The 27,898-nt window shown below is 45.4% G+C and overlaps 1 protein-coding gene across 1 annotated transcript in view; it reads right to left on the reverse strand.

The window, feature by feature from the left end:
• Positions 1-1,073: 1,073 nt before the first annotated feature.
• The window catches only part of LOC142906642 (uncharacterized), a 29,866-nt gene continuing 3,041 nt past the window's right edge, over positions 1,074-27,898 (reverse strand). The window contains exons 3-4 of the mRNA XM_076054882.1: positions 19,556-20,513; positions 1,074-5,068 (exon numbers count right to left, since the gene is read on the reverse strand). Coding sequence (XP_075910997.1) covers positions 3,743-5,068; positions 19,556-20,485 — 2,256 coding nt within the window. The 5' untranslated portion in view covers positions 20,486-20,513 and the 3' untranslated portion in view covers positions 1,074-3,742. The remainder of the gene's footprint in view (positions 5,069-19,555; positions 20,514-27,898) is intronic.

Consider the following 27,898-nt stretch of genomic DNA (forward strand, 5'->3'; position numbering starts at 1 on the left):
ACTGTGGTGTGTACGTGTAAGCAATGTGGGATATCGATGTACACATATGAAACAGATCAGCAGCCAAGACGTCTTTCATATTCTTTGGTTCTTTCGGTAAAGTCACGTAGGTAGAAAAAATAAACTAAATAAATCACGTTTCGATCACAAGCGGTCGTCCTGAGGCAAAAAATCCACATTGTCGCAGCAGAAGAAACAGTCACGTGAGCTATGACACGTGACATAGGCTGCCCCCCCCCCCCACCACCGTTTGCCAGGGGGTGGCGCCGTGGCAGCCGCATTGTAAATGAAGGCAAGGGTGCTGGACGTGCCCGTGCCAGCCCGCGCCGCCAGTGCCACCATCGCCCTGCTTCCGCGCTCTCCACGGAGGTGCCACTCTCTCCGCCCCCCCCTCCCCCCCCGTGGCTCGCCCCGCTCAGCCGAGCAGTTTTAATGCGGTGGGCTCACGCGAAATTGATTTCTGTAAGACGAAGGTACTTTGAAAACCCACTGGCAATAGTCTTTTACTGGTAAGAAACTCCTGGTTTCACCAGCCCACAGGGGATTATTGCGTCCGTCCGTCTGTCGCGCATCCAAAAATGGGAGGGGTGGGGCTGGGTGGCGAGAGGTGGGGAGGGGCTGGGTGGGGCTGGCTGGGTGGGAAGGGGCTGGTCACCCCATGGTGCCCTTATAAAACTCAACGTTTAACCGACTCACGCCGGCTTGTGCCCACCCTCAGTCGGGCATATTTGCGGAATACACCACGCCGCCGTTGACCCTGACGATTGACCGAGCAACCCAACGTTCCTACCAGCTTCCTCCGCAGGAATGTGTTACAAGCGCACAACTTCATATCTGCTGCACTTTCCATTGTTTTCATGCAGGGGGCGCTGCACGAACGACGGAGGCGCAGAGACAGACGTTCGATTACGTTGGAATCGATCGCAGACGGCAGTCTTCTGGCACGGCCAGCTCTGTGTCGCCTTATCTCGATCCCGCAATCCCAAACAGGTGAAAGTCCGCATCGAACCGAAACCCCAGCAAGGCCATCTACTTAATGACGAGAGAAAATTCACACGAAATTTCTTTGTGAATGTAGTCTTTCAGATGTAAAATGATAAGCTTTTAATGAAGAAATACAATTATCTAATTCGAAACAATACTATTCAAAGTTGTTTCATTTTAAAACTTCAAAACGGAGCATCGGGTGCTTGCGTGAATGCGTCGTTCGTGTGCAATTTTTTTCATAACTTTCCTGGCCCAAGGCTGTAAATGGTTATTCAGAGGCGCCGCAGGGGATCCGGCTTGCTTCAACCCATGGTTGTGAACATCCAGAAGTTAATCAGCAAGGACCATTTCCTGTCCTAGTTCGCCAACATAAAAGACGTCACGCACAATTATGAGTGTTGTTGTGGAGAATGTATCTACTAGATGTGTTCTGCCTTGTCACTGAATACAAATCTGTAATAAAAATGCATTTCAAATGCACTTTTAAAATTACCTCCCTGCTATGAAGCAGATCAGCAGACATGACATCTTTCATTTATCGATCTCTCCACGAAACAAAGGAATGTTTTACACAAACTATAACTAGCACAGCCTTCTGGGAGTGCATCATTGATTCAGTGCAAGCCACCTGTGGACCTTTATTGGTGGACAGCGTCTCAACAGCAGTCGGGCTTGCTTCAACCCATGGTTACGGACATCCAGACGTTAATCAGCAAGGAACATTTCTAGTCCTCGTTCGACAAAATCTACATCAACACATGATACAAAATTATAATTCGTGTTGTAGAGAATGTATCTCCAAGACGTAACTTTTAAGTGGTATGCCTTGAAACTGAATTATCCGAGTGTGCTCCCCATTTCAAAGACAATGAGTTGCTCCAAAGGCAGACGCTTGCTGAAAACACAAAAAATACAACAGGTCTCATCTGAGTTATCTGTACAGATGACTTCCAAAACACACACTTTGTCCAAACATCACTTATTCAATGTTTGACCCTTATAGACAAAATGCTACATGTACGCACACAACCAGACAAGTATTAATTCTAAATTATTGACAGGCATATTAACAAAATTTAATTACTGCACTGAAATATACTGCATCAGGTTACATCGTATTAACAAGAAGCTATACTCTTTGGTTCTTTCGGTAAAGTCACGTAGGTAGAAATAAAATATATCACGACGTTTCGAACACAACACAAGCGTCCGTCATCAGGCAATCATGTTGTCTACAAGGTTTCAATCAGATGTGGACATTTCATCTGTTAATGTCAAGTGTGAGCAAAAGCGATCGGTATTACCGGCTAATCACTCAGCTATTTCAATGCTAAATTATCCTGTTTGATTTGTACTAGGTGCCTCTGTGGTGTAGGCTTTGACTTTAACATAGCTATTTCTATGACCAGTCACAAGCTAATCCCTCAGTTATTTCAATGCTAAATTCTCCTGTTTGATTTGTACTAGGTGCCGCTGTGGATGTGTAAGCTTTGACTTTAACATAGCTATTTCTACGACCAGTCACAAGCTAATCACTCAGCTATTTAAATGCTAAATTCTCCTGTTTAATATGTAACCCCTTTGTCAAGGTGCCTCACTTCTCTAAACCATTTTAAAGGACGCTACGAATCTTAACAACGTTCATTGAAGCTCTGTCGTCCTGACAGGTCTGTTCCTTTCACCTGAAGGCCACTTGTGTTGTGGCCGAAACGTCGTGAGAATTTTATTATTCTATTTTATTAGTTTATTATTTTATTCTCATTCTACGTTACTTTACCGAAAGAACCAAAGAAGATATTACCTTGTTGTCGTGGCATCTCTTCAGATAGGTCAGAGACTCGATCATGTGAGCCTTCTTGTTTCACAGTCTGTTAAAAGCTCTAACAGATGTGTGGAAACCCTCCCCGTAGAGGCAGTTCAATCTTGATTTGAAGCTTTCGTGACTGCAGGAATCCACTCCTAATTTAACAAGATATTTTTAAAAAAGTATGCACCGTCTGCTTAACAGTGTACGTACAATATATGATTGCATCATTCAAAACGAGTAGGCCATTGCATGCTGGCATCTCGGTCAAAATTTAGCAAGTTCTAAACATTACCTACAAATGACATAGCTGAGATGACACCAATCATCGCCCCCTGCTGACAGGCTCTTGTACACATGCAGGCCGGTGCAGGGCCACCACCTTGTGCCACACAGAGGCAGCTGCTACTTGGGGATGCTCTTCGAGTGTGAGACGAGATACGATACAAAACTCTGAATTGCTGAGGCGATTAGAACATAGTGAATGCTTGGGAGCTTTTACCCTTTTATCTGGAACAAAAACTCATACCTTTATACAAGCAATCATATTTGCACTAACCACAATACAAGTAGTCAAAATGCAAACAAAAAAGACAACTCTGATGTTATGTACCGTCCTTGAATTTGATTGGTCCACACCCGAGACGGCTTTTCTTAGAGTCTAGTCTCCACTGGTGTTGGACCAGATGACGCCAAAAGGCGCCAAAAGGCGTCATCTTGTATAAAGGTATCAGTTTTTTGTGCCAGATAAAAGGGTAAAAACCTATTACTATATCTTGTTACTGGCAAAGGAGGTCTCATAATGCTTGGGAGCTTATTGGCTCTAGTTCCACAAAGACTGGCAGCTCTTACCCTGCAGGTTGAACCTCGGAATTGAGTGTTCAACTTCACATTCTTGTCATTCAAGGCCTGTGACAAAGGTGCATCTATTGGAGCGACATCGTCTCAAGCTTACACATCTACCGGGTCTCCATTTGACTTTGTATTGTCTCGGAGGAAGTCCACCCACACCTCCACTTCCACAAACTGCTGGGAGTTGCCTTGCTCTGCCTCGCAGTCAGAATTCTCCTCCTGCTTCACGTTGCCTCCATCGATGTTAAGGTCCGATTTTGGAGTCAAATCTTCATCTTCACATTTTACCTTCACTTCTTCGCTCTTCACCATCACTTCTTCACATTTCACCTTCACCTCTTCATATTTCACCTCGATACCTTTAAAAGTGTCCAAGTTGGGATTTTCTTCCGGTTTTTGTTTCATGAGGGATGGGCTCATTGCGGCACTTTGACTTTCACAAGCTGATTTCAGATTCCACTCCTTGTGGACTTTCTGATGCTTGTGTGTTCTATGGTGGGCATGAAGATTTGATGAAAGTGTAAAAGTCTTCCCGCACGGAATGCACCTGAAGGGTTTCTCTCCCGTGTGTGTTCTCTGGTGTGCTACAAGAGGAGATGAATGTGCAAACGCCTTCCCACACACACTGCACTTGAAGGGTTTATCTCCCGTGTGTGTTCTCTGGTGTGCTGCAAAAGCAGATGCATGTGCAAACGCCTTCCCACACACACGGCACATGAAGGGTTTCTCTCCCGTGTGTGTTCTCTGGTGTGCTATAAGAGAAGATGACTGTGCAACCGCCTTCCCACACACAGTGCACATGAAGGGTTTCTCTCCCGTGTGTGTTCTCTGGTGTGCTACAAGAGCAGATGAATTTGCAAACGCCTTCCCACACACACTGCACTTGAAGGGTTTCTCTCCCGTGTGTGTTCTCTGGTGTGCTGCAAAAGGAGATGCATGTGCAAACACCTTCCCACACACACTGCACATGAAGGGTTTCTCTCCCGTGTGTGTTCTCTGGTGTGCTATAAGAGAAGATAAATGTGCAACCGCCTTCCCACACACAGTGCACATGAAGGGTTTCTCTCCCGTGTGTGTTCTCTGGTGTGCTACAAGATTAGATGAATGTGCAAACGCCTTCCCACACACACTGCACTTGAAGGGTTTCTCTCCTGTGTGAGTTCTCTGGTGTATTACAAGATTGTATGAATCTGAAAACGCCATACCGCACAGAGTGCACTTGAAGGGTTTCTCTCCTGTGTGTGTTCTCTGGTGTTTTTTAAGAACAGTTGACTTTGAAAATGCCTTCCCACACACACTGCACTTGAAGGGTTTCTCTCCCATGTGTGTTCTCTGGTGGGCCTGAAGAACTGATGGCCATGCAAATGCCTTGTCACACACAGTGCACTTGAAAGGTTTCTCTCCTGTATGTGTTCTCTGGTGGGCCTGAAGAACTGATGGCCGTGCAAATGCCTTGTCACACACAGTGCACTTGAAAGGTTTCTTTACTTTGTGTGTTCTCTGGTGCTGTGTAAAATTTCCGGTATGATCCATGCTGTTTGCACGCTGGTCCCAATGTTGCCTTTTTGCACCGAGCTGCGCCGAGTGCCTTTGCTCCATCAGACCAATTCTGCAGACGAAGCGACAGCTGCAGACAGAAAAAAAATTACATCCAAACCATCTACACATCAGTATCGAGGCACAGAGGAATGCATATATACACAGTCACACATGACTTACACGTCTATACTTATTAATATATTTATAATGTAGTGAAAAGGTTTCCCAAATTCATCACACAGGCTGTGATTGCTCACAATGAGAGGGCAAATTGTCACAAATATGCCTGGAAGCCCTATTATCTTCAAAATGAATGTTAACCCAAAACTCCGAGCACACAATTTCGGCTGTCTGGCTAAAAAAGGAATATTTATAAAAGCTAAATTCAGCTGACATAGCAAAGGGCGTTGAAAATAATACTATTTGTGTTATGCAGAAATGCATAAATTAATATTCAATCGCAACTTAGAGGTGTGAAGCCAGGCTAAGATTTCCTTGAATGCTGGGATGAACAGATCTGACTTCAGCTGCACGTGTGCTGTGATAACTTCCTGACTCCATTCTTACAAAGAGTTCCAGAGGAAAACAAAAATAAACTACTCTTTAGATTTCACCTCCGTGCTAAATAGAGTTAACAGATACTCTTTGGTTCTTTCGGTAAAGTCACGAAGGTATAAAATGAAATAAACCACAACGTTTCAGGTGCAACACAAGCATCCATTATCAGGTGGGATGGGTGCTTGTGTTGCGCCCGAAACGTTTTTTATTCTATTTTATACCTACGTGACTTTACCGAAAGAACCAAAGAGTATGGATTCCTGCAGAATCACGTCATCATCCAGCTCAGAAATCCTCTCTTATCAAGACGCTCATACATCGGGCTAAAACAGTGTCAGATGGTGAGAGTCTAGTGAGAGAGATTAAACACGTTAAAGACGCACTACGACAGAATGGCTACAATAATGCTCAAATTAACAGAGCACTGAATGCCAAATCACGATCGCAAAGCAATACTTCTGAAAGCGATCAGATTGTTAAAACAATAAAAATTCCATATTTCTCAGGAGTAACTGACAAATTAGCCCGTGTTTTGCAAAAGCAAAACATTACAGTAAAATTTGGTACAGTACACAAAATTCAAAAACTAGTATCTTGCACTAAAGATGCATTACCTAAATTATCAACAGGTGTATATCGGATTAATTGTTTATGTGGCAGATGCTATATTGGACAGACGGGACGTAACATCAGCGTAAGACTAAAAGAATATCAGAGAAATATTAAATTATCTCAAACACAACTGTCGGCAGTGGCAGAACATGCTTGTCAACAAGGACACTCAATTGATTTTGACAATGTTGCAGTGTTGTGTAAAACTAATTATTACTGGCAAAGACTAATTAGAGAATCCATTGAAATTGAGAGGAATAAGAATAACTTTGATCGCTCTGACAGCTACAGGCTTAGTGCGGCCTGGAAGCGTATTATTAAATAATACACATTACATTTTGATTTAAAGCTTTCGTGACTGCAGTGATTCATGTTCTTGGATCTTTCGGTGGAGTCACGTTGGGGGGGAAGCAATAAAATAATAGATTATCTATGTTTGTTGTTTTGTTGTTTCCCTTCGGCGTGGCTTTGCCGAGGGAGCTAAGAATATGAATGCACATTACAATTTCTTATAGGGGAAACATACTAATTAACGGATTACTAACATAGCATATAATCACTAACACACATTACAACTAATTACTAATCTACAACTCATTACTAATCATAACCATTGACTGATTACTAATCGATTATATAATTACAATACCCCCCTCCGCCTCTAATCACTGCACCTGATATGAGTTAAATGATGACATCACCCTGCTGCTCTATATAAAACCAGGAGCAAGCGAGGGCTTTACCATTCTGGCGAATTGCCCAATGATCCTGGATGTATTTACCAGCGAAACGTCGTACTCAAACTGTAAATGTTGTGGATTCACTCTTCAACACACCGGTGGGCTAAAGTAGTGAATTATTTGTCTTTTGTCAATGTGACACTTTTTTTGCTGATTGGCCGTGTCGGGTGGTGGAGGGTTACGACACATTTATAAATAACGCGATCTAACCCAAAAACCTTTATTATGAATAATATTGGTCGCGAAAGCCTACGTGTTAAACTTAATAGACTTTACTACAAATACAAACTTGATACTGTCACACACTCAGAGGCGGAGCCAGGATTTTCAGGTGGAGGGGGGGCAACCCCTCCAGCAATGAAAAATTATATGAGTTGTTAGTAAGGAGTTGCTAGTAAGTAAGGGCTTGTCCCTTGCTTTGTATTCAACACGTGTGATCGGCATCGCGCTCGCTGAAGGTGTTTGCCTTCAGGGAAGTCGTGTACTGTATACGCAACTGCGCACAATTCTGTGAGTTGCTTGTAACTGCTTTACCGTTACTTATTGCTAATTATGGACTCGGACTGTTGTCCTATCATCTCAGAGTCCCTGGCACGTAATAATATGCCACACGGTGGCAGTGAGGGAGGTCGCAAAATTCCGATTTATCTATATACTAGCTGTACCACCCAGCTTCGCCCGGGACTTGGATTCACCACACCCGATCACCTTTGTCTCCCCAGTGGCGATGTTCCCACCACAACAGTTACTCGTTTGAGGCTGAGTCGACCTAGGGGAGGCCCAGAATCGGTTCAAATAATCGTTACTGGTGGTGGCCGTGAGCGGGAATCGAACTTGGGTCGCCGGGTTTGTAACGCGGGCGAGCTAAGCACTACACTACAATGCGTTACGCTTCCACATGCGAGGGTCACGTGATAGATTTGACGTCACAGCTCACTTGCCGTGCAAAAAACTACATGCATTATTCTAGATTTGAAGCTTTCATGACTGCAAGGATCCATACTCTTTGGTTCTATTCGGTAAAGTCACGTAGGTTAAAAGAACAAAAAATCACGACGTTTCGGCCACAACACAAGTGGCCTTCATCAGGTGAAGAGACTGGACTGTCCAGAGGAAAGCGTTGGAGTGAAAACAGCAAGCCCAGGTCACGTCCTTTAAGCTGTGTGGGAGGAAACAAAAAAACCCCTTGACAAAGGAATTAGCATAAAAATATGTACTGGACCGGCCCGGTGGGGTGGGGGGGAGTTTACATAATGTTGGTGTGAAGGGAAATAAGCTGCTGTGAAAGTTTGGAATACCACTACTTGAATAAATATACTGTACCATTGAAATTAGTTTAATGTTTGGTTTGATTTAGAACATCTTTCCATGGAGAAATTTGAATCAGACGCCATCCAGACTTCCACCCTCAGACCTTCCCTGTGGAAAAGATATGTGGATGACACTTTCGTCATTTGGCCACATGGCCTCCCAGCTTTGAACCTTTTCCTACACCACATCAATTCTAGACATCCTGCTATCAAATTCACCATGGAAGTGGAGAAAGATGGCAAGCTACCATTCTTGGATGTTCTGTTTGAGAGGAGACCTGATGGCTCACTGGGGCATTCTGTCTACAGGAAACCCACCCACAGATTCCTACTTGAAACCTGAATCCCACCACCACCCAGCTCAAAATAATTCTCTCATCAAAACGTTATACCACAGGGCACATTGCATTTCAGACCAACACCACCTGACCAGTGAATTAAAACATGTACACCTGGCCCTCAAGAGAAATGGATACTCTGACCGTACCATCTGCCAAGCTGTTTCTCCCTCCATACAGAAACAACCACTTGATACATCTTCTTTGGTTCTTTCGGTAAAGTCACGTAGAATGAGAATAAAATAATAAATTGATAAAATAAAATAACATAACACAATAATATTCTCACGACGTTTCGGCCACAACACAAGCGGCCTTCATCAGGTGAAGGGACGAGACTGTCTGGAGGACAGCGCTGGAGCGAACACAGCCAAGCTCAGACCGCGACCTTTAAGCCTCAACTTTTAGCACCACGGATAGCTACGAGCCCCAGTCTCGTCCCTTCACCTGATGAAGGCCGCTTGTGTTGTGGCCGAAACGTTGTGAGAATTTTATTGCGTTATTTTATTTTATCAATTTATTATTTTATTCTCATTCTACGTGACTTTACCGAAAGAACCAAAGAAGATGAATCCTTGCATGCACGAAAGGTTTAAATCGAAATTTAACCACTTGATACTCCGGTCAAAACCATCACACTACCATAGATAGCAGGCGTTACTAAAAAGATCTCCAAAATACTAAACACAAGATCCTGGTCCGGTTCAATACAGTACACAAAATCCGTGACCTGATCCCATACGTGAAGGATGTCTTTCCTGACTTACAGTACCTCGGGGTTTACAAATTGAGTTGTACCTGTGGTGACTGCTATATCGGGGAGGCGAAACGACATGTCTCTGACCGAATTCGCGAGCACAAATCAGATTTGAAACACGGCAGAACGAATTATTCTGCCGTAGCTGATCACTGTTACAACGCTGTGGGTGATCACGATATAGTTTTCTCCGATACCAAGGTTCTCTGCAAACCCACGGGTTTTTATCAGAGATTTGTCCACGAGGCAATTCAGATTTACAAACACAGACAATTTCAACCGAGAGGATGGTTTCAAATTAAGCAATCATTGGAAAGATGTTCTAAATCAAACCAAACATTAAACTAATTTTCAATGGTACAGTATATTTATTCAAGTAGAGGTATTCCAAACTTTCACAGCAGCTTATTTCCCTTCACACCAACATTATGTAAACTCCCCCCCACCATCCCACCGTGCCGGTCCAGTACATATTTTTATGCTAATTCCTTTGTCAAGGGGTTTTTTTGTTTCCTCCCACACAGCTTAAAGGACGCGACCTGGGCTTGTTGTCTTCACTCCAACACTGTCCCTCTGGACAGTCCAGTCCCTTCACCTGATGAAGGCCACTTGTGTTGTGGCCGAAACGTCGTGATTTTTTGTTATTTTATTTTTACCTACGTGACTTTACCGAATAGAACCAAAGAGTATATATGCATTATTGCATATAGTGTGTCTGTTAGAAATGTTTAGCATACTTCCCAACATGCTACACACTTGAAAGTGGGCATGTGGGTAGATTCATACTGTACACGATGCAAAAAGTATAAAAATACTTTTGTATCTGGGTGGAGGGGGGGGGAATGACCATGAAGTGAGTGGCGTCAACCCACAACACCTGAGTTAAGCGCTCTGCAATGCTTACCCCTACCATATGGCTCTTCGCGCGCCGTACTTCTAGAGCTATACCCTTTGGTTCTATTCGGTAAAGTCACGTAAAAAAACAACAACAAATAAAAAAAATCACGTTTCGGCCACAACACAAGTGGCCTTCATCAGGTGAAGGCCACTTTATCAAACCCATGGGTTTGATAAACCCATGGGTTTTTATCAGAGATTTGTTCACGAGGCAATTCAGATTTACAAACACAGACACAATTTCAACCGAGAGGATGGTTTCAAATTAAGCAACCATTGGAAAGATGTCCTGAATCAAACCAAACATTCAAAAAATTTTCAATGGTACAGTATATTTTTTCAAGTAGTGGTATCCCAAACTTTTGCAGCTGATTAAATTCCCTTTTCACACCATGAATATGTAAACTCCCCTCCCCCTCCCCCCCTCGCCGGTCTGCACATGTTCACCCCCTCTACACCGCTCATCATGCTAAGTCCGCCAATTAAATGCTATTGTTAATGCTGATTCCTTTGTCAAGGTGCTCTGCTTCCTCTCACACAGCTTAAAAAAGGTCGCGGTCTGAGCTTGGCTGTGTTCACTCCAGCGCTGTCACCTGATGAAGGCCACTTGTGTTGTGGCCGAAACGTCGTGAATTTTTTGTTGTTTTTTACGTGACTTTACCGAATAGAACCAAAGAGTATGGATCCTTGCAGTCACGAAAGCTTCAAATCTAGAACTTCTAGAGCTGTTAACGGCGTGCCGGGAGATTTTAGGTATTGCGCTTCGCTCCTGGCCGATGAAGCCATTGGCTTCTCGGAGTGTCAATGCATATCCTCCGTGCGAAGAACGGGTACAACTGCTATCTTAAATATAACGCAGAAATGACATCTATTTGTTTGCGTGAAGTAGCAAAAACTCTCCAACTCTGAGCTCTGGCGTCATTACATTTTCACAGCTTATGTTGTCTGGAATTTCTAAGTGAACGAGACTATTTTCAGCTTGCCATGTCATTCCCTTCCCGAGTGGCCAAAATCGACCTTACGTAGAAGTGGGTTGAGGTTGAATTTCCTTCAGTGAAAACATCCGAGTTAGTTAAATTGATTTGTTTCGGCTTTTTTCATTCTTGCAAGCATCGATTTTTTCAGGGTTTTTCAGTGAAATAAGGGAATATGAAATGAATCCAAGACAAGAATCCAAGTTACGGGCGAAGCCGGGTAGTGAAGCTAGTTACTAATAAACCCCAATGATCCGATGGAAATTAGGAATTTCGATCGGATCGTTGGGGGGGCACGTGCCACCCCAACCCCACTGGCTCCACCACTGTCACGCACTGGCATGGTTCACAGGTGGTGGTGTGTCCAGACCCACGCCTGGCCACCTTCACCTGCTCAGTATTAAGGCTTCCTCCTCCACATGTAGAGAGTGAACACCACCACGCGTCTAGAGTGAACACTGCGACCTGTATAGAGTGAACACCACGACGCGTCTTGAGTGAACACCACCACGCGTCTAGAGTGAACACCGCCACGCTGTTGACAAGCCTCACCTGGTGTTGTTGTTGTGGGCAGGTCGCTTCTGAAAACAAGAGCGGTATAGCAGCTCAAGCGGGCTTGGCCTGGTAAAAAAATGAAAAAAATTGTGTGAATATTTAAAGTAAAACAAAGTTACAAAGTGGCGAGCCAGGTGAAGACAAATTAAAATTAGGCGAGATAATTGAAGCAAACGCGATCAGGCGAGGGCAGGAGGCAAGGCCCCGCGTTGTAAATTTCCAACCGGGACATCGCTTCCATGCTCGCTGCTACTCAATTGACATCCCTACGAGAGAGAGAAAGAGCGAGGCTCCACCTCGGTAAACAACAACCACCACCACAACAACCACAATCACCATAACCACCACCGCGATGAGAATTTCTCACCTCGGATTTCAGTGCACGGGCGGAGCGGCAGATTCCTGTTACCTCGCGACGTCACGCGGCAGCAGCTGACATGACGTCACTTGTGAGGTACGATAACACTCCCCTCCCACAATGAACGGCTCAGTACGTGAATAAATTATTCTAGATTTGAAGTTATCGTGACTGCAATGGTTCTTTAGGTAAAGTCACGTAGGCAAAAAAGAATATTGTATTTATTATTTTGTTTACCTACGTGACTTTATCTAAAGAACCAGAGTATGAATAAATTATGTTAATGAACCTGGCCCATACGTCGAGGGATGGTGCGTGGGCGCTAAAACCCGTTGCGACGGCTTCAACTAAGACTTTATGTTTATGAGCCGCCAGTCACTGGGCGTGGCTTTGCCCAAATAAGGATTGCACTGGAACAGATAGCGGCCTAGCGGAGGTGACGTCACGCTCAAGAGCTCGGTGGTCGGGGGAGGGCGAATACCGTGGTGACATGATGTCACCAGCAAGGCACACCTCCCCCTTGCGTTTGACGCCAATGAGGTCATGCTGAGCAGTGACGTCAGAGAGCGGGATCAGAGTTCAAGTTTGTTGACGCGGGAGTGTCGTGGTGAGCGCTGCGCTCCGCACCCGACCAGCCGAGTTCAATTCCCGCTCGTGCCCTTAACCAGTGACGATTTTCTGAACCGGTCCTGAGCCTCCCCTACGTCGACTCAGCCTCAAACGAGTACCCAGTGCGGTGTGTAAACATCGCCACTAGGGAGACAAAGGCGGCCGGGCGTGGTGCTGGGCACCCACCCCCTCGTGTGCCGTCCCACCCTTAATAGGTGCTCGCTAACAGCACTTGCCCCTAGTCTGTTAAGGCTATACGGGGGATCTTGTGTTAGGTGCTCACTAACAGCACTTGCCCCAACATTCTGTTCAGGCTATACAGGGGATCTTTGTGTTGGGAGCAAGTTTGAGTGGCGTGTAGCCGTGGGAGTTGAACGGGCGCCTGCTGCTACTGACAGTCGTTGACTACGGTTGGACAGACGCTGATAGACACACAGACAGACAAGACAGGCGGACAGACAAGAGGAACACAGAGACAGATAGAGACGACAGAGACACAACAACCGCCATTCGCCACTAAGTGGCGGTGACGTCACCACGACGCTTGTGCCAGGCCATGTGCACCTTGAGGCCACGTGAAGTGTCGAACGCCCGCTGGCAGGTCACGGGGCAGACCCAAGTGCCACGGGTCGACTGACTAAGATAAATGAGATGACTGGCTGATGCACCACCTGTGCCCCCTACTGTGCCAACCTGCTGTGCTTTAGCCACCCGGCGCTCCGCTCGTTGTTGTGAGCGTCGCTCCTCCGCCCTCCGTTGTTGTTGGAGGGCGACTGCCTCCAACTGCCCAGTAGCGTCCTTCACGAGCCTCCTCCACAGAGGCCGATCTTGACACCGCTGGTACCAGTCATCGGCAAGTCCACTCAGCTCCACGTCCTCCTGTACCACATCACTCCATCTCTTCTCTAGCCCGTGCCGCGCCCGTTTAGCCCCCTCGATCCGGCCGAACAAAAGCTGTTTCGGCATGCGGTGGCTGGGCATGCTGGCTACATGACCCAGCCAACGCAGCCTTGCCTGCCGGAGGAGCTCAACGATGGGACCTTGCCCAGATCTTTCAAAGATTTGTGAGCTCCTCACACAATCCAGCCTGGTTAAACCCAGGATGGATCGTAGGCAGGCGAGCCTGTTTCTAACCGGCGAAGATGTTCCATTAGGGGGGTCCACGTTTCGCAAGCGTAGAGAAGGGAGGGAATGACCGTAGCCGAGAAGACCTGAAGCTTAGTGCGGAGTGACAGACCAGGTAGCTTCCACACAGCGTTACGCAACCGATGAAAAGATAATGCTCCTCGACTCATTCGGAGTGAGACCTCTGCTGTTCAACTGGAGCCGGTCATAAGCACACTGCCCAGGTATGGGAAACTCTCCACTCTCTCCACAACTGCCCCATCACCGATTGGGAGTTGTGGGGGTGGAGTGTCCGATGGTACAAAATACCCAGGCAGGTGCTTAGTTTTGGTGGGGCTGATGGTAAGGCCCCATCTCTTAGTAGCACGCTCCAGAGACACACAGAGGCGAACAGAGACACAGGCAGAGAGAGAGATGTTGAATCGAACAAACCTAACTAGTACTCTTTGTTTTTTTCGGTAAAAAAATAAATGAAAACTAAATCTAGTTGTAAAAATAAATGAAAACTAAATCTAGTTATTTTCATTTATTTTATTGATTATTCCTACGTGATTTTTTACCTACGTGACTTCATCGAAAACACCAAACAGTATGAATCCTTGCAGTCACGAAAGCTTCAAATCTAAACTAAACTCGCTCCATTGAGATTCCTCGCTCTTTGCCCATCCCCGGAAGTCATTCTTATTTCTACCGTCACTGTGGTGTGTGCGTGGAAGCAATGTGGGATATCGATGTACACATATGAAACAGATCAGCAGCCAAGACGTCTTCCATACTCTTTGGTTCTTTCGGTAAAGTCACGTAGGTAGAAAAAATAAAATAAAGAAATCACGTTTCGATCGCAACACAAGCGGTCGTCCTCAGGCAAAAAACATCCACATTGTCGCGGCAGAAGAAACAGTCACATGAGCTATGACACGTGACATAGATAAGCTGCCCCCGCCATTTGCCAGGGGGTGGGCGCCGTGACATCCGCATTGTAAATGAAGGCAAGGGTGCTGGACGTGCCCGTGCCAGCCCGTGCCGCCAGTGCCACCATCGCCTTGCTTCCGTGCTCTCCACGGAGGTGCCACTCTCTCCGCCCCACCTCCCCCACCCCGTGGCTCGCCCCACTCAGCCGAGCAGTTTTAATGCGGTGGGCTCACGCGAAATTAATTTCTGTAAGACGAAGGTACTTTGAAAACCCACTGGCTATACTCTTATACTGGTAGGAACCTCCTGGTTTCACCAGCCCACAGGGGATTATTGTGTCCGTCCGTCCGTCGTGCATCCAAAAATGGGAGGGGTGGGGCTGGGTGGCGAGGAGTGGGGAGGGGCTGGGTGGGGAGGGTGGGGCTGGGTGGGGGGTGGGGCTGGCTGGGTGGGGAGGGGCTGGTCACCCCATGGTGCCCTTATAAAACTCAACGTTTAACCTACTCACGCCGGCTTGTGCCCACCCTCAGTCGGGCATATTTGCGGAATACACCACGCCGCCGTTGACCCTGACCATTGACCGAGCAACCCAACGTTCCTACCAGCTCCCTCCGCAGGAATGTGTTACAAGCGCACTTCATCTATCTGCTGCACTTTCCGTCGTTTTCATGCAGGGGGTGTTGCACGAACGACGGAGGCGCAGAGACAGACGTTCGATTACGTTGGAATCGATCGCAGACGGCCGTCTTCTGGCACGGCCAGCTCTGTGTCGCCTTATTTCGATCCCGCAATCCCAAACAGGTGAAAGTCCGCATCGAACTGAAACCCCAGCAAGGCCATCTACTTAATGACGAGAGAAAATTCACACGAAATGTCTTTGTGAATGTAGTCTTTCAGATGTAAAATGATAAGCTTTTAATGAAGAAATACAATTATCTAATTCGAAACAATACTATTCAAAGTTGTTTCATTTTAAAACTTTAAAACGGAACATAGGGTGCTTGCGTGAATGCGTCGTTCGTGTGCAATTTTTTTCATAACTTTCCTGGCCCAAGGCTGTAAATGGTTATTCGTGTCGCCGCAGGGGGTCCAGCTTGCTTCAACCCATGGTTGTGAACATCCAGAAGTTAATCAGCAAGGACCATTTCCCGTCCTAGTTTGCCAACATATAAGACGTCACTCAAAATTGTTAGTGTTGTTGTGGAGAATTTATCTACTAGATGTGTTCTGCCTTGTCACTGAATACAAATCTGTAATAAAAATGCATTTCAAATGCACTCTTAAAATTACCTCCCTGCTATGATGCAGATCAGCAGACATGACATCTTTCATTTATCGATCTCTCCACGAAACAAAGGAATGTTTTACACAAACTATAACTAGCACAGCCTTCTGGGAGTGCATCACTGATTCAGTGCAATCCACCTGTGGACCCTTATTGGTGGACAGCGTCTCAACAGCAGTCGGGCTTGCTTCAACCCATGGTTACGGACATCCAGACGTTAATCAGCAAGGAGCATTTCTAGTCCTCGTTCGACAAAATCTACGTCAACACATAATACAGAATTAACAGGTCCCTGCAGGGTGGGCTGGTAGGACAAGTCTCTGCGCTGTCTATTGCTAATTTTACACCCAACAGCACGAGATTTCACTTCGTTAAAGTATTGAACGGGGACGGACGCACGAACGGACACATTAATCTATTGCAGGCTATCTCCTAGACGTAACTTTTAAGTGGTATGCCTTGTAACTGAATTATCCGAGTGTGCTCCCCATTTCAAAGACAATGAGTTGCTCCAGAGGCAGACGCTTGCTGAAAACAAAAAATACAACAGGTCTCACCTGAGTTATCTGTACAGATGACTTCCAAAACACACACTTTGTCCGAACATCACTTATTGAATGTTTGACCCTTATAGACAAAATGTTACATGTACGCACACAATCAGACATGTATTCATTCTAAATTATTGACAGGCATATGAACAAAATTTAATTACTGCACTGAAATATACTGCATCAGGTTACATCGTATTAACAAGCTATACTCTTTGGTTCTTTCGGTAAAGTCACGTAGGTAGAAATAAAATATATCACGACGTTTCGAACACAACATAAGCGTCCGTCATCAGGCAATCATGTTGTCTACAAGGTTCCAATCAGATGTAGGACATTTCATCTATTAATGTCAAGTGTGAGTAAAAGCGATCGGTATTACCTTGTTGTCGTGGCATCTCTTCAGAAAGGTCAGAGACTCGATCATGTGAGCCTTCTTGTTTCACAGTCTGTTAAAAGCTCTAACAGATGTGTGGAAACCCTCCCCGTAGAGGCAGTTCAATCTTGATTTGAAGCTTTCGTGACTGCAGGAATCCACTCCTAATTTAACAAGCTATTTTAAAAAAAAGTATGCACTGTCTGCTTAACAGTGTACGTACAATATATTATTGCGTCATTCAAAACGAGTAGGCCATTGCATGCTGGCGTCTCGGTCAAAATTTAGCAAGTTCTAAACATTACCTACAAATGACATAACTGAGATGACACATCAATCATCGCCCCCTGCTGACAGGCTCTTGTCCACATGCAGGCCGGTGCAGGGCCACCACCTTGGGCCATACAGGGGCAGCTGCTACTTGGGGATGCTCTTCGAGTGTTTGAGACGAGATACGATACAAAACTTCGAGTTTTAGAGGCGATTAAGCAAGCACCATATCAATGCAATTATTAGAACTAGTGAATGCTTGGGAGCTTATTGGCTCTCGCTCCTGGTTAGAGATCTACCCAACCCACAGGTCCACAAAGACTGGCCGCTCTTACTCTGCAGGTTGAACCAAGGAATTGAGTGTTCAACTTCACATTCTATTCATTCAAGGCCTGTGACAAAGGTGCATCTCTTGGAGAGACATGGCCTCAAGATTACACATCTACCGGGTCTCCATTTGACTTTGTATTGTCTCGGAGGAAGTCCACCCACACCTCCACTTCCACAAACTGCTGGGAGTTTTTTCTAGATTTGAAGTTTTCGTGACTGCAAGGATCCCCTCTTTGGTTCTTTCGGTAAAGTCACGTAGGTAAAAAATAAAAAAATGAAAACTAAATATCACGACGTTTTGGAGGCAACACAAGCTTCCTTCATCAGGTGTAAATAGCACAGCAAAATTACTGTAGAGAGAGCTATTTGTAATGAGAGATTAATTATATAGGGTAAGAGGAGGGGGTAGGAGCCAGGGAGGACGGACACAGGGTGGGGGGGGGGGGAGTTTGGGGTGTGGGTGGCGGGAGCCAGGATGGTAAAGCTACTCCTGCTATTGCTCCTGTTCCACGGATGGGTTAATAATCTTTCCAATGATTGCTAAATTTGAATCCATCAACTCGGTTGCAGTTATGTCTATGTTTGTATATCTATATGGCTTCATGGACAAATCTTTGGTAGTATCCAGATGGCTTGCAGAGTACCTTGATATCGGAGAAAACAATATCATGATAACCCACAGCGTTGTAACAATGATCAGCCACGGCTGAAGAATTCGTCCTACTCTGTTTCAAATCTGACTTGTGCTGGCGAATGCGGTCAGATACATGTAATTTCGCTTCCCCAATGTAACAATCACCACAAATGAAACTCAGTTTATAGACACCAGGGTACAGTAAGTCAGTCTCAAGAGGTTGTTTCTTCATGGTAGGAGAAACAGCTTTGCGGATAGTACAGTCCGAGTATCCATTCATCTTAAGGGCCAGGCGTACGTGTTTCAATTCACTGGCCAGGTGGTGTTTGTCAGAGATGCAGTGGGCCCTATGGTGTATTGTTTTGATTAGGGAATTCTTCTGTGCCGGATGGTGGTGGGAATCAGGTTTCAGATACGAGTCTGTGTGGGTTGCCTTCCTGTAGACAGAATGTCCCAAAGAGCCATTGGACCTCCTCTCAAACAGAACATCCAAGAATGGTAGCTTGCCATCCTTCTCCACTTCCATGGTGAATTTGATGGATGGGTGTATGGAGTTAATGTGGTCGAAAAATTGGTTAAATGCTGGTAGGCCATGTGGCCAAATGACAAACGTGTCGTCCACATCTCTTCCACAGGGAAGGACGCAGGGTGGATGTCTGGATGGCGTCTGATTCAAATTTCTCCATGAAAACATTGGTGACAAGGGAGAACCCATGGGGGTACCCTCATTTTGTTTGTAGAAAGTACCATTCCAGGTGAAGTAAGTGTTGGTGAGGCAGTGCCTAACTAGCGCAGGGACATCAGGGTTCAGTCCATGTTGGACTAAGTCTTCAATTATTGCTATGGTGTCAGGCACTGCTGGGAGTTGCCTCACTCTGCCTCACAATCAGAATTCTCCTCCTGCTTCACATTGCTTCCATCGATGTGAAGATCCCATTTTGGAGTTGAATCTTCATCTTCACATTTTACCTTCACTTCTTCGGTTTTCAACATCACTTCTTCACATTTCACCTTCACCTCTTCATATTTCACCCTGATACCTTTAAAAAAGTCCAAGCTGGGATTTTCTTCCGGTTCTTGTTTAATGAGGGATGGGCTCATTGCGGCACTTTGACTTCCACAAGCTGATTTCAGACTCCACTCCTTGTGGATCTTCTGATGTTTGTGTGTTCTCTGGTGGGCATGAAGATTTGATGAAAGTGTAAAAGCCTTCCCACACGGAATGCACCTGAAGGGTTTCTCTCCCGTGTGTGTTCTCTGGTGTGCTACAAGAGGAGATGAATGTGCAAACGCCTTCCCACACACACTGCACTTGAAGGGTTTCTCTCCCGTGTGTGTTCTCTGGTGTGCTGCAAGAGGAGATGCATGTGCAAACGCTTTCCCACACACACTGCACTTGAAGGGTTTCTCTCCAGTGTGTGTTCTCTGGTGTGCTACAAGAGCAGATGAATGTGCAAATGCCTTTCCACACACACTGCACATGAAGGGTTTCTCTCCCGTGTGTGTTCTCTGGTGTGCTACAAGATGAGATGAATGTGCAAACGCCTTTTCACACACACTGCACTTGAAAGGTTTCTCTCCCGTGTGTGTTCTCTGGTGTATTACAAGAGTAGATGAATGTGCAAATGCCTTCCCACACACACTGCACTTGAAGGGTTTCTCTCCTGTGTGAGTTCTCTGGTGTATTACAAGATTGTATGAATCTGAAAACGCCATACCACACAGAGTGCACTTGAAGGGTTTCTCTCCTGTGTGTGTTCTCTGGTGTTTTTTAAGAACAGTTGACTTTGAAAATGCCTTCCCACACACACTGCACTTGAAGGGTTTCTCTCCCATGTGTGTTCTCTGGTGGGCCTGAAGAACTGATGGCCATGCAAATGCCTTGTCACACACAGTGCACTTGAAAAGTTTCTCTCCTGTATGTGTTCTCTGATGGGCCTGAAGAACTGATGGCCATGAAAATGCTTTGTCACACACAGTGCACTTGAAAGGTTTCTCTACTTTGTGTGTTCTCTGGTGCTGTGTCAAATTTCCAGTATGATCCATGCTGTTTGCACGCTGGTCCCAATGTTGCCTTTTTGCACCGAGCTGCGCCGAGTGCATTTGCTCCATCAGACCAATTCTGCAGACGAAGCGACAGCTGCAGACAGAAAAAAAATGACATCCAAACCATCTACACATCAGTATCGAGGCACAGAGGAATGCACATATACACAGTCACACATGACTTACACGTCTATACTTATTATTATATTTATAATGTAGTGAAAAAGTTTCCCAAATTCATCACACAGGCTGTGATTGCACACAATGAGAGGGCAAATTGTCACAAATATGCCTGGAAGCCCTATTATCTTCAAAATGAATGTTACCCCAAAACTCCGAGCACACAATTTCGGCTGTCTGGCTAAAAAAGGAATATTTATAAAAGCTAAATTCAGCTGACATAGCAAAGGGCGTTGAAAATAATATCTGTGTTATGCAGAAATGCATAAATTAATGTTCAATTGCAACTGGTGAGAGGGGCCTGCTGTTCAACACACCCGTGCTGGTGAGAGGGGCCTGCTGTTCAGCACACCTGTGCTGGTGAGAGGGGCCTGCTGTTCAGCACACCCGTGCTGGTGAGAGAGGCCTACTATTCATCACACCCGTGCTGGTGAGAGGGGCGTGCTGTTCATCACACCCGTGTTGGTGAGAGGGGCCTGCTGTTCACTCCCATGCTGGTGAGAGGGGCCTGCTGTTCAGCACACCCGTGCTGGTGAGAGAGGCCTGCTGTTCATCACACCTGTGCTAGTAAGAGAGGCCTACTGTTCACACCCGTGTTGGTGAGAGGGGCCTGCTGTTCACCACTCCCATGCTGGTGAGAGGGGCCTACTGTTCAACACACCAGTGCTGGTGAGAGAGTCCTGCTGTTCAGCACACCCGTGCTGGTGCGAAGATGGCGCCGATGATGGTAGCCTCAGCTGGTCGGTGCGCCCTGTTTTGTCTTGTTTTGTCTGTCAATTCAGTGTTTTGCCAAGATTTTCGGAGTTCTCTAACAAGAGACGAACTTTTAAATATCAGGGAAACAACTCCTGTGGATTTAATTCCTACTTTTCTGCTTCCAGCGGCAGAATTAGTAGGCATTCTAGTCAATGCCGTGCTAGGCTTTGCTCAAGCAGCGAAACGCCGCCCAAGGGGTAAACGGTCGGGGGTTCTAGTACGGCTACGCAGACGCGGGATCCGAACAGTGCTTCCGAGCTTTTTCCTCTCCAACGTACGTTCACTGTACAACAAAATGGATGAACTTCAGCTACTGATGGTAAAAAAGACTTTCTTTCAGCTTCTGCTTTGTGCTTCACAGAAACATGGCTGTGTGATTTGATTCCGGACACTTCGCTACAACTAGCAGGATTCCATCTTGTAAGATCGGATCGTGACATAGCACTCTCCGGCAAGACGAAAGGCGGTGGTATTTGTTTTTACATTAACAGTGGCTGGTGTGTAGATGTCACAGTGATTCTGCAACATTGTTCTCCACTCCTTGAATCAATTTTTATAACCTGTAAACCGTTTTACTCGCCTCGCGAGTTCGCGTCGCTCATTTTGGTCGGAGTTTATTTGCCGCCTTGTCCTCAGGTTAAAGAGGCCCAACGCATGCTCGCCGATCAGATTCTGAGTGTGGAGCGAGCAAATCCAGATTTGTTGGTTATCGTACTTGGCGACTTTAACAAAGGTAATCTCAGCCACGAACTCCCCAAATACATACAATTCATTAAATGCCCAACCAGAGAAGGGATCACTGCTACACTACAGTCAGTAGAGCCTACCACGCAGTGCCCCGAGCAGCACTAGGACACTCTGACCATGCCATGGTCCACCTGATTCCTGCATACAGGCAGAAACTAAAACTCTGTAAACCTGCTGTGAGGACATCTAAACAGTGGACCAGTGAGGCTGTGGAAGATTTGCGGGCGTGCTTAGACTGTACTGACTGGGATATGTTCACGACTGCTACCAATAGTCTGGATGAACTCACAGAGGCTGTGACGTCCTACATCAGCTTCTGTGAGGACTGCTGTATCCCAACACGTACCAGGGTGAACTTTAACAACAATAAGCCCTGGTTTTCAGCAAAGCTCAGAAGGTTGAGGTTGGAGAAGGAGGAAGCGTTTAGGAGTGGAGATAGAGACAGATTCAAGGAGTCGAAGAACAGGTTTAGCAAAGCGGTGAGAGAGGCTAAACGACTGTACTCAGAGAGACTAAAACACCAGTTCTCTACAAACAACGCTGCTTCTGTCTGGAGAGGGCTCAGGCAGATCACCAACTACAAACCCAGAGCCCCCCACACCACTAACGACTCCCGCCTCGCCAACGACCTGAACGAGTTCTACTGCAGATTTGAAAGACAATTGGACTGTCCTGAACCACCCCTTCCAACCCAAGAGGCCCCATCCCCCACCAATACTACAGAGACGACTATCTCCTTTCAGGAGGGAGAAGTTAATAGACTTTTCAAGAGGCAGAATCCACGCAAAGCAGCCGGGCCGGACTCTGTCTCTCCAGCCACCCTCAGGCACTGCGCTGACCAGCTGTCTCCGGTGTTCACCAACATCTTTAACACCTCCCTGGAGACATGCCATGTACCAGCCTGTCTCAAGTCCTCCACCATCATCCCTGTGCCCAAAAAGCTAAGGCCAACAGGACTAAATGATTACAGACCGGTCGCCCTTACATCTGTGGTAATGAAGTCTTTTGAGCGCCTGGTCCTGGCACACCTCAAAGCCATCACAGACCCTCTCCTGGACCCCCTTCAGTTTGCCTACAGAGCCAACAGGTCTGTGGACGACGCAGTTAACATGGCCCTCCACTTCACCCTACAGCATCTGGACGTCCCAGCATCCTACGCCAGGATCCTGTTTGTGGACTTCAGCTCTGCCTTCAACACCATCATCCCTGCCCTGCTTCAGGACAAGCTCTTCCAGCTGAACGTGCCCTACACCACCTGTAAATGGATCACAGACTTCCTGTCTGACAGGAAGCAGTGCGTTAAGCTGGGAACACAAGTCTCTGACTCCAGGTCCATCAGCACCGGAACTCCTCAGGGCTGCGTCCTTTCCCCACTGCTCTTATCCCTGTATACCAACAGCTGCACCTCCAATCATCTGTCCGTCAAACTATTGAAGTTTGCGGATGACACCACCCTCATTGGGCAGATCTCTGGTGGGGATGAGTCTGACTATAGGTGGGAAGCTGACAATCTGGTGACCTGGTGTAGCCAGAACAACTTAGAGCTAAATGCTCTAAAGACAGTTGAGATGGTTGTGGACTTCAGGAAGAATACAGCCCCACTCACCCCCATCACCCTGTTAGACTCCCCAGTCAAAATTGTAGAGTCCTTCCGCTTCCTGGGCACTATTCTCTCCCGGGACCTCAAGTGGGAACTGAACATCAGCTCCCTCACCAAGAAAGCTCAACAGAGGATGTACTTTCTACGGCAGCTGAAGAAATTCAACCTGCCAAAGACAATGATGGTGCAATTCTATACAGCGATCATTGAATCCATCCTCACCTCCTCCATAACCGTCTGGTACGCTGCTGCCACTGCCAAGGACAAGAGCAGATTGCAGCGTATCATCCACACTGCTGAGAAGGTAATTGCCTGCAATCTACCAACCCTCGAGGACCTGCACACGACAAGGTCCATGAGGCGAGCGAGGAAGATTATGGCCGATTTCTCCCACCCTGGACACTCTCTGTTTCAGCTACTCCCCTCCGGCAGAAGGCTTCGGTCCATCAGGACCAAAACCTCACCCCCTAAAAACAGTTTCTTCCCATCTGCTGCTGGCCTGTTAAACAAGGCCAAGGGCTTACACTGTTTTTAACATTTTATCTATAAAATGACACCTTGCCGATATTAACTATGCTAACCTATTTGTATTTATTATTTTTAAATTATATCTTAAAGCTATTTTATATTCGATATTTATTCAATTTTATATACTTCAGCCCCTTGGTGTTAGACTTTTAACCCTTATTATAGTAAGACTTGTTTAAAACTTATTTAAGATTTTAGATTCCTATATGTTGAATGTATGCACCATCCTGCCAAAGTAAATTCCGTGTCGGTGTGAACTTACATGGCGAATAAAACCCTTTCTGATTCTGATTCTGAAGCCAGGCTCAGATTTCCTTGAATGCTGGGATGAACAGTTCCGACTTCAGCTGCACGTGTGCTGTGATAACTTCCTGACTCCATTCTTACAAAGAGTTCCAGAGGAAAACAAAAATAAACTACTCTTTAGATTTCACCTCCGTGCTAAATAGAGTTAATAGATACTCTTTGGTTCTTTCTGTAAAGTCACGAAGGTATAAAATAAAATAAATCACAACGTTTCAGGCGCAACACAAGCGTCCATCATCAGGTGGGATGCGCTTGCATTGCGCCCGAAACGTTGTTTTTTATTTTATTTTCTACCTACGTGACTTTACCTAAAGAACCAAAGAGTATGGATTCCTGCAGTCACGAAAGCTTCAAATCAAGATAGAGTTAATAGACTTTACTGCAAATACAAACTTGACACTGTCACACACTCAGAGGCGGAGCCAGGATTTTCAGGTTGGGGGGGGGGGGGGGCAACCCGTCCAGCAATGAAAAATGATAGGAGTTGTTAGTAAGGAGTTGTTCGTAAGGAGTTGTTAGTAAGTAAGGTCTTGTCCCTTGCTTTGTATTTGACGCGTGTGATTGGCATCGTGCTCGCTGAAGGTTTTTGCCTTCAGGGAAGTTGTGTACTGTATACGCAACTGCGCACAATTCTGTGAGTCACTTGTAACTGTTTTACCATTATGAGACCTCCTTTGCCAGAAACAAGATATAGGAATAGGTTTTACCCTTTTAACTGGCACAAAAACTGACACCTTTATTCAAGGCATCATGTTTGCAATAACCACAACGCAAGCAGTCAAAATGCAAACAAAAAAGACAACTTTGATAATAATATGCACTGTCCTTGAATTTGATTGGTCCACACCCGAGACAGCTTTTCTTAGAGCCTAGTCTCCATTGGTGTTGGACCAGAAGACGCCAAAAGGCGTACAACTCAAAAACAGCACACTATCAGAGTATTGAGGGCTCGGGGTGAGCATTTACATTATGAGACCTCCTTTGCCAGAAACCAGATATAGGAATAGGTTTTACCCTTTTAACTGGCACAAAAAACTGACACCTTTATTCAAGGCATCATGTTTGCAATAACCACAACGCAAGCAGTCAAAATGCAAACAAAAAAATACGGCATGCAAAAAATGCCTACTTTTCCTCCACTCTCCTGGAATCACATGGAAATGCCAGGATCTTTTTGGAAAACAATCAAATGTATCGAAAAGGCATCCAAAACAGACAATCTGCCCGTTGAGCTAAACCGAAATGGGGAATATTTTTCTGAACCTGGTAATCTTTTTGATAATGTATTGGGAGTCACCCCTGCTGATGCAAATTCCTACACCCCTGTCCAAACATTAAACGAATTTAGTTTCCAGCCAATCCACGAAAGCAATGTTCTTAAACAGCTGTCCTACCTCAAAGGGTCCTCCTCTACCGGAGCAGATAGTTTTCCCGTCTTTGCTGTACTGTTGGTCACCTAATATACAAACCTATAGCCCATATTTTCAACCTGTCCATCAAAGAAGCATCAGTTCCTCGAGAATGGAAACATGCCTATGTCCGTCCACTTCACAAGGGGGCCCTAAAGATGATCCCAATAACTACCGACCTATCTGAATTTTGTCCCCATTAATGCATTTTTTTGAAAAATTATTGAACTACCAAATTAGCAGTTTCCTGTCCACCAACAATCTACTACATCTAAAACAATCTGGGTTCCGAAAAAAATACAGCACCACATCTGCTGCATTAGACTCTCTGAATCAAATTTATAGTAGCCTTGAAAATAAGCAGTACTGTGCCTGTCTTTTTCTTGACCTGTCCAAAGCTTTTGATACAGTAGACCACAACACCCTACTTGGTAAACTAAGTTGCCTCGGTTTTTCCAAAAACACAGTAAAATGGTTAAAAAATTACCTCTTTTCCCGCGCCCAAACTGTATTCACAGATGGTTGGAGGTCAAACAGTGTTAAGATAACAAAAGGGGTTCCACAGGGTTCCATCCTCGGCCCCCTCTTGTTCTCTCTTTATGTCAATGACTTGGGCACTGACCTGGATCATTCCAGGGTAAATATTTTTGCAGATGACATGATACTGATTACTGCTGGCCACTCTCCAGATGACGTGATTGCTAAGCTCCAGGGTGATTTCAACAAACGACAACATCAGCTAGTTGCTTTTAAACTAGTCCTAAATACCTCCAAAACCAAGGTGCTATGCTTCTCACCGGGACTAAAGCAGGAAGTTATTTTTCCCAAATTACATTCCTTAAATAATGGTCAAATAGCGCAAGTCAAGTTCTATAAGTATCTTGGGGTCATCCTGGATTCAAAACTGAATTTTGAAGATCACATTGATTATATTGGTAAAAAGACAAAAAATAAAATTGGTTTTCTGTATTGACACAAGCACTGCTTCCCCCCTACCATATCGCCTCTACTTGATTGCTGTGATATCTTCTTTGGTTCTTTCGGTAAAGTCACATAGAATGAGAATAAAATAATAAATTGATAAAATAAAATAACACAATAATATTCTCACGACGTTTTGGCCACAACACAAGCAGCCTTCATCAGGTGAAGGGACGAGACTGTCTGGAGGACAGCGCTGGAGTGAAAAAAGCCACGCTCAGATCGCGACCTTTAAGCTGTGTGAGAAGAAACAAAGCGCCTTGACAAAGGAATTAGCATAGAATTTAGCCTTGCAACGGCTGAGTGATTAGCTTGTGACTGGTCACAGAAAATGGCTATGTTAAAGTTAAACCATACATTTTCTTTGGTTCTTTCGGTAAAGTCACGTAGAATGAGAATAAGATAATAAATTGATAAAATAAAATAACACAATAATATTCTCACGACGTTTCGGCCACAACACAAGCAGCCTTCATCAGGTGAAGGGACGAGACTGTCTGGTAGGACAGCGCTGGAGTGAAAGAGCCACGTTCAGATCACGGCCGTGATCATTCTACGTGACTTTACCGAAAGAACCAAAGAAGATGAATCATTGCAGTCACGAAAGCTTTAAATCGAAATTTAAACCATACACATCCGCAGAGGCCCCCTTGACAAAGGAATTAGCATAGAATTTAGCATTGAAATAGCTAAGTTAAAGCATACACATCCGCAGAGGCACCCCTTGGCAAAGGAATTAGCATAGAATTTAGCATTGAAATAGCTGAGTGATTAGCTTGTAACTGGTCACAGAAATAGCTATGTTAAAGTCAGAGCATACACATTACAGAGGCACCTAGTACAAATCAAACAGGAGAATTTAGCATTGAAATAACTAGGCGAATTTAGCATTGAAATAACTGAGTGATTAGCTTGTGACTGGTCACAGAAATGGCTATGTTGAAGTCAAGGCCTACACATCTGAGCTATTCA

Source organism: Petromyzon marinus, chromosome 68, assembly GCF_048934315.1.
Source record: "Petromyzon marinus isolate PM22_M1 ecotype Great Lakes invasive population chromosome 68, UKy_Petmar_22M1.pri1.0, whole genome shotgun sequence".
Classification (NCBI taxonomy): domain Eukaryota; kingdom Metazoa; phylum Chordata; class Hyperoartia; order Petromyzontiformes; family Petromyzontidae; genus Petromyzon; species Petromyzon marinus.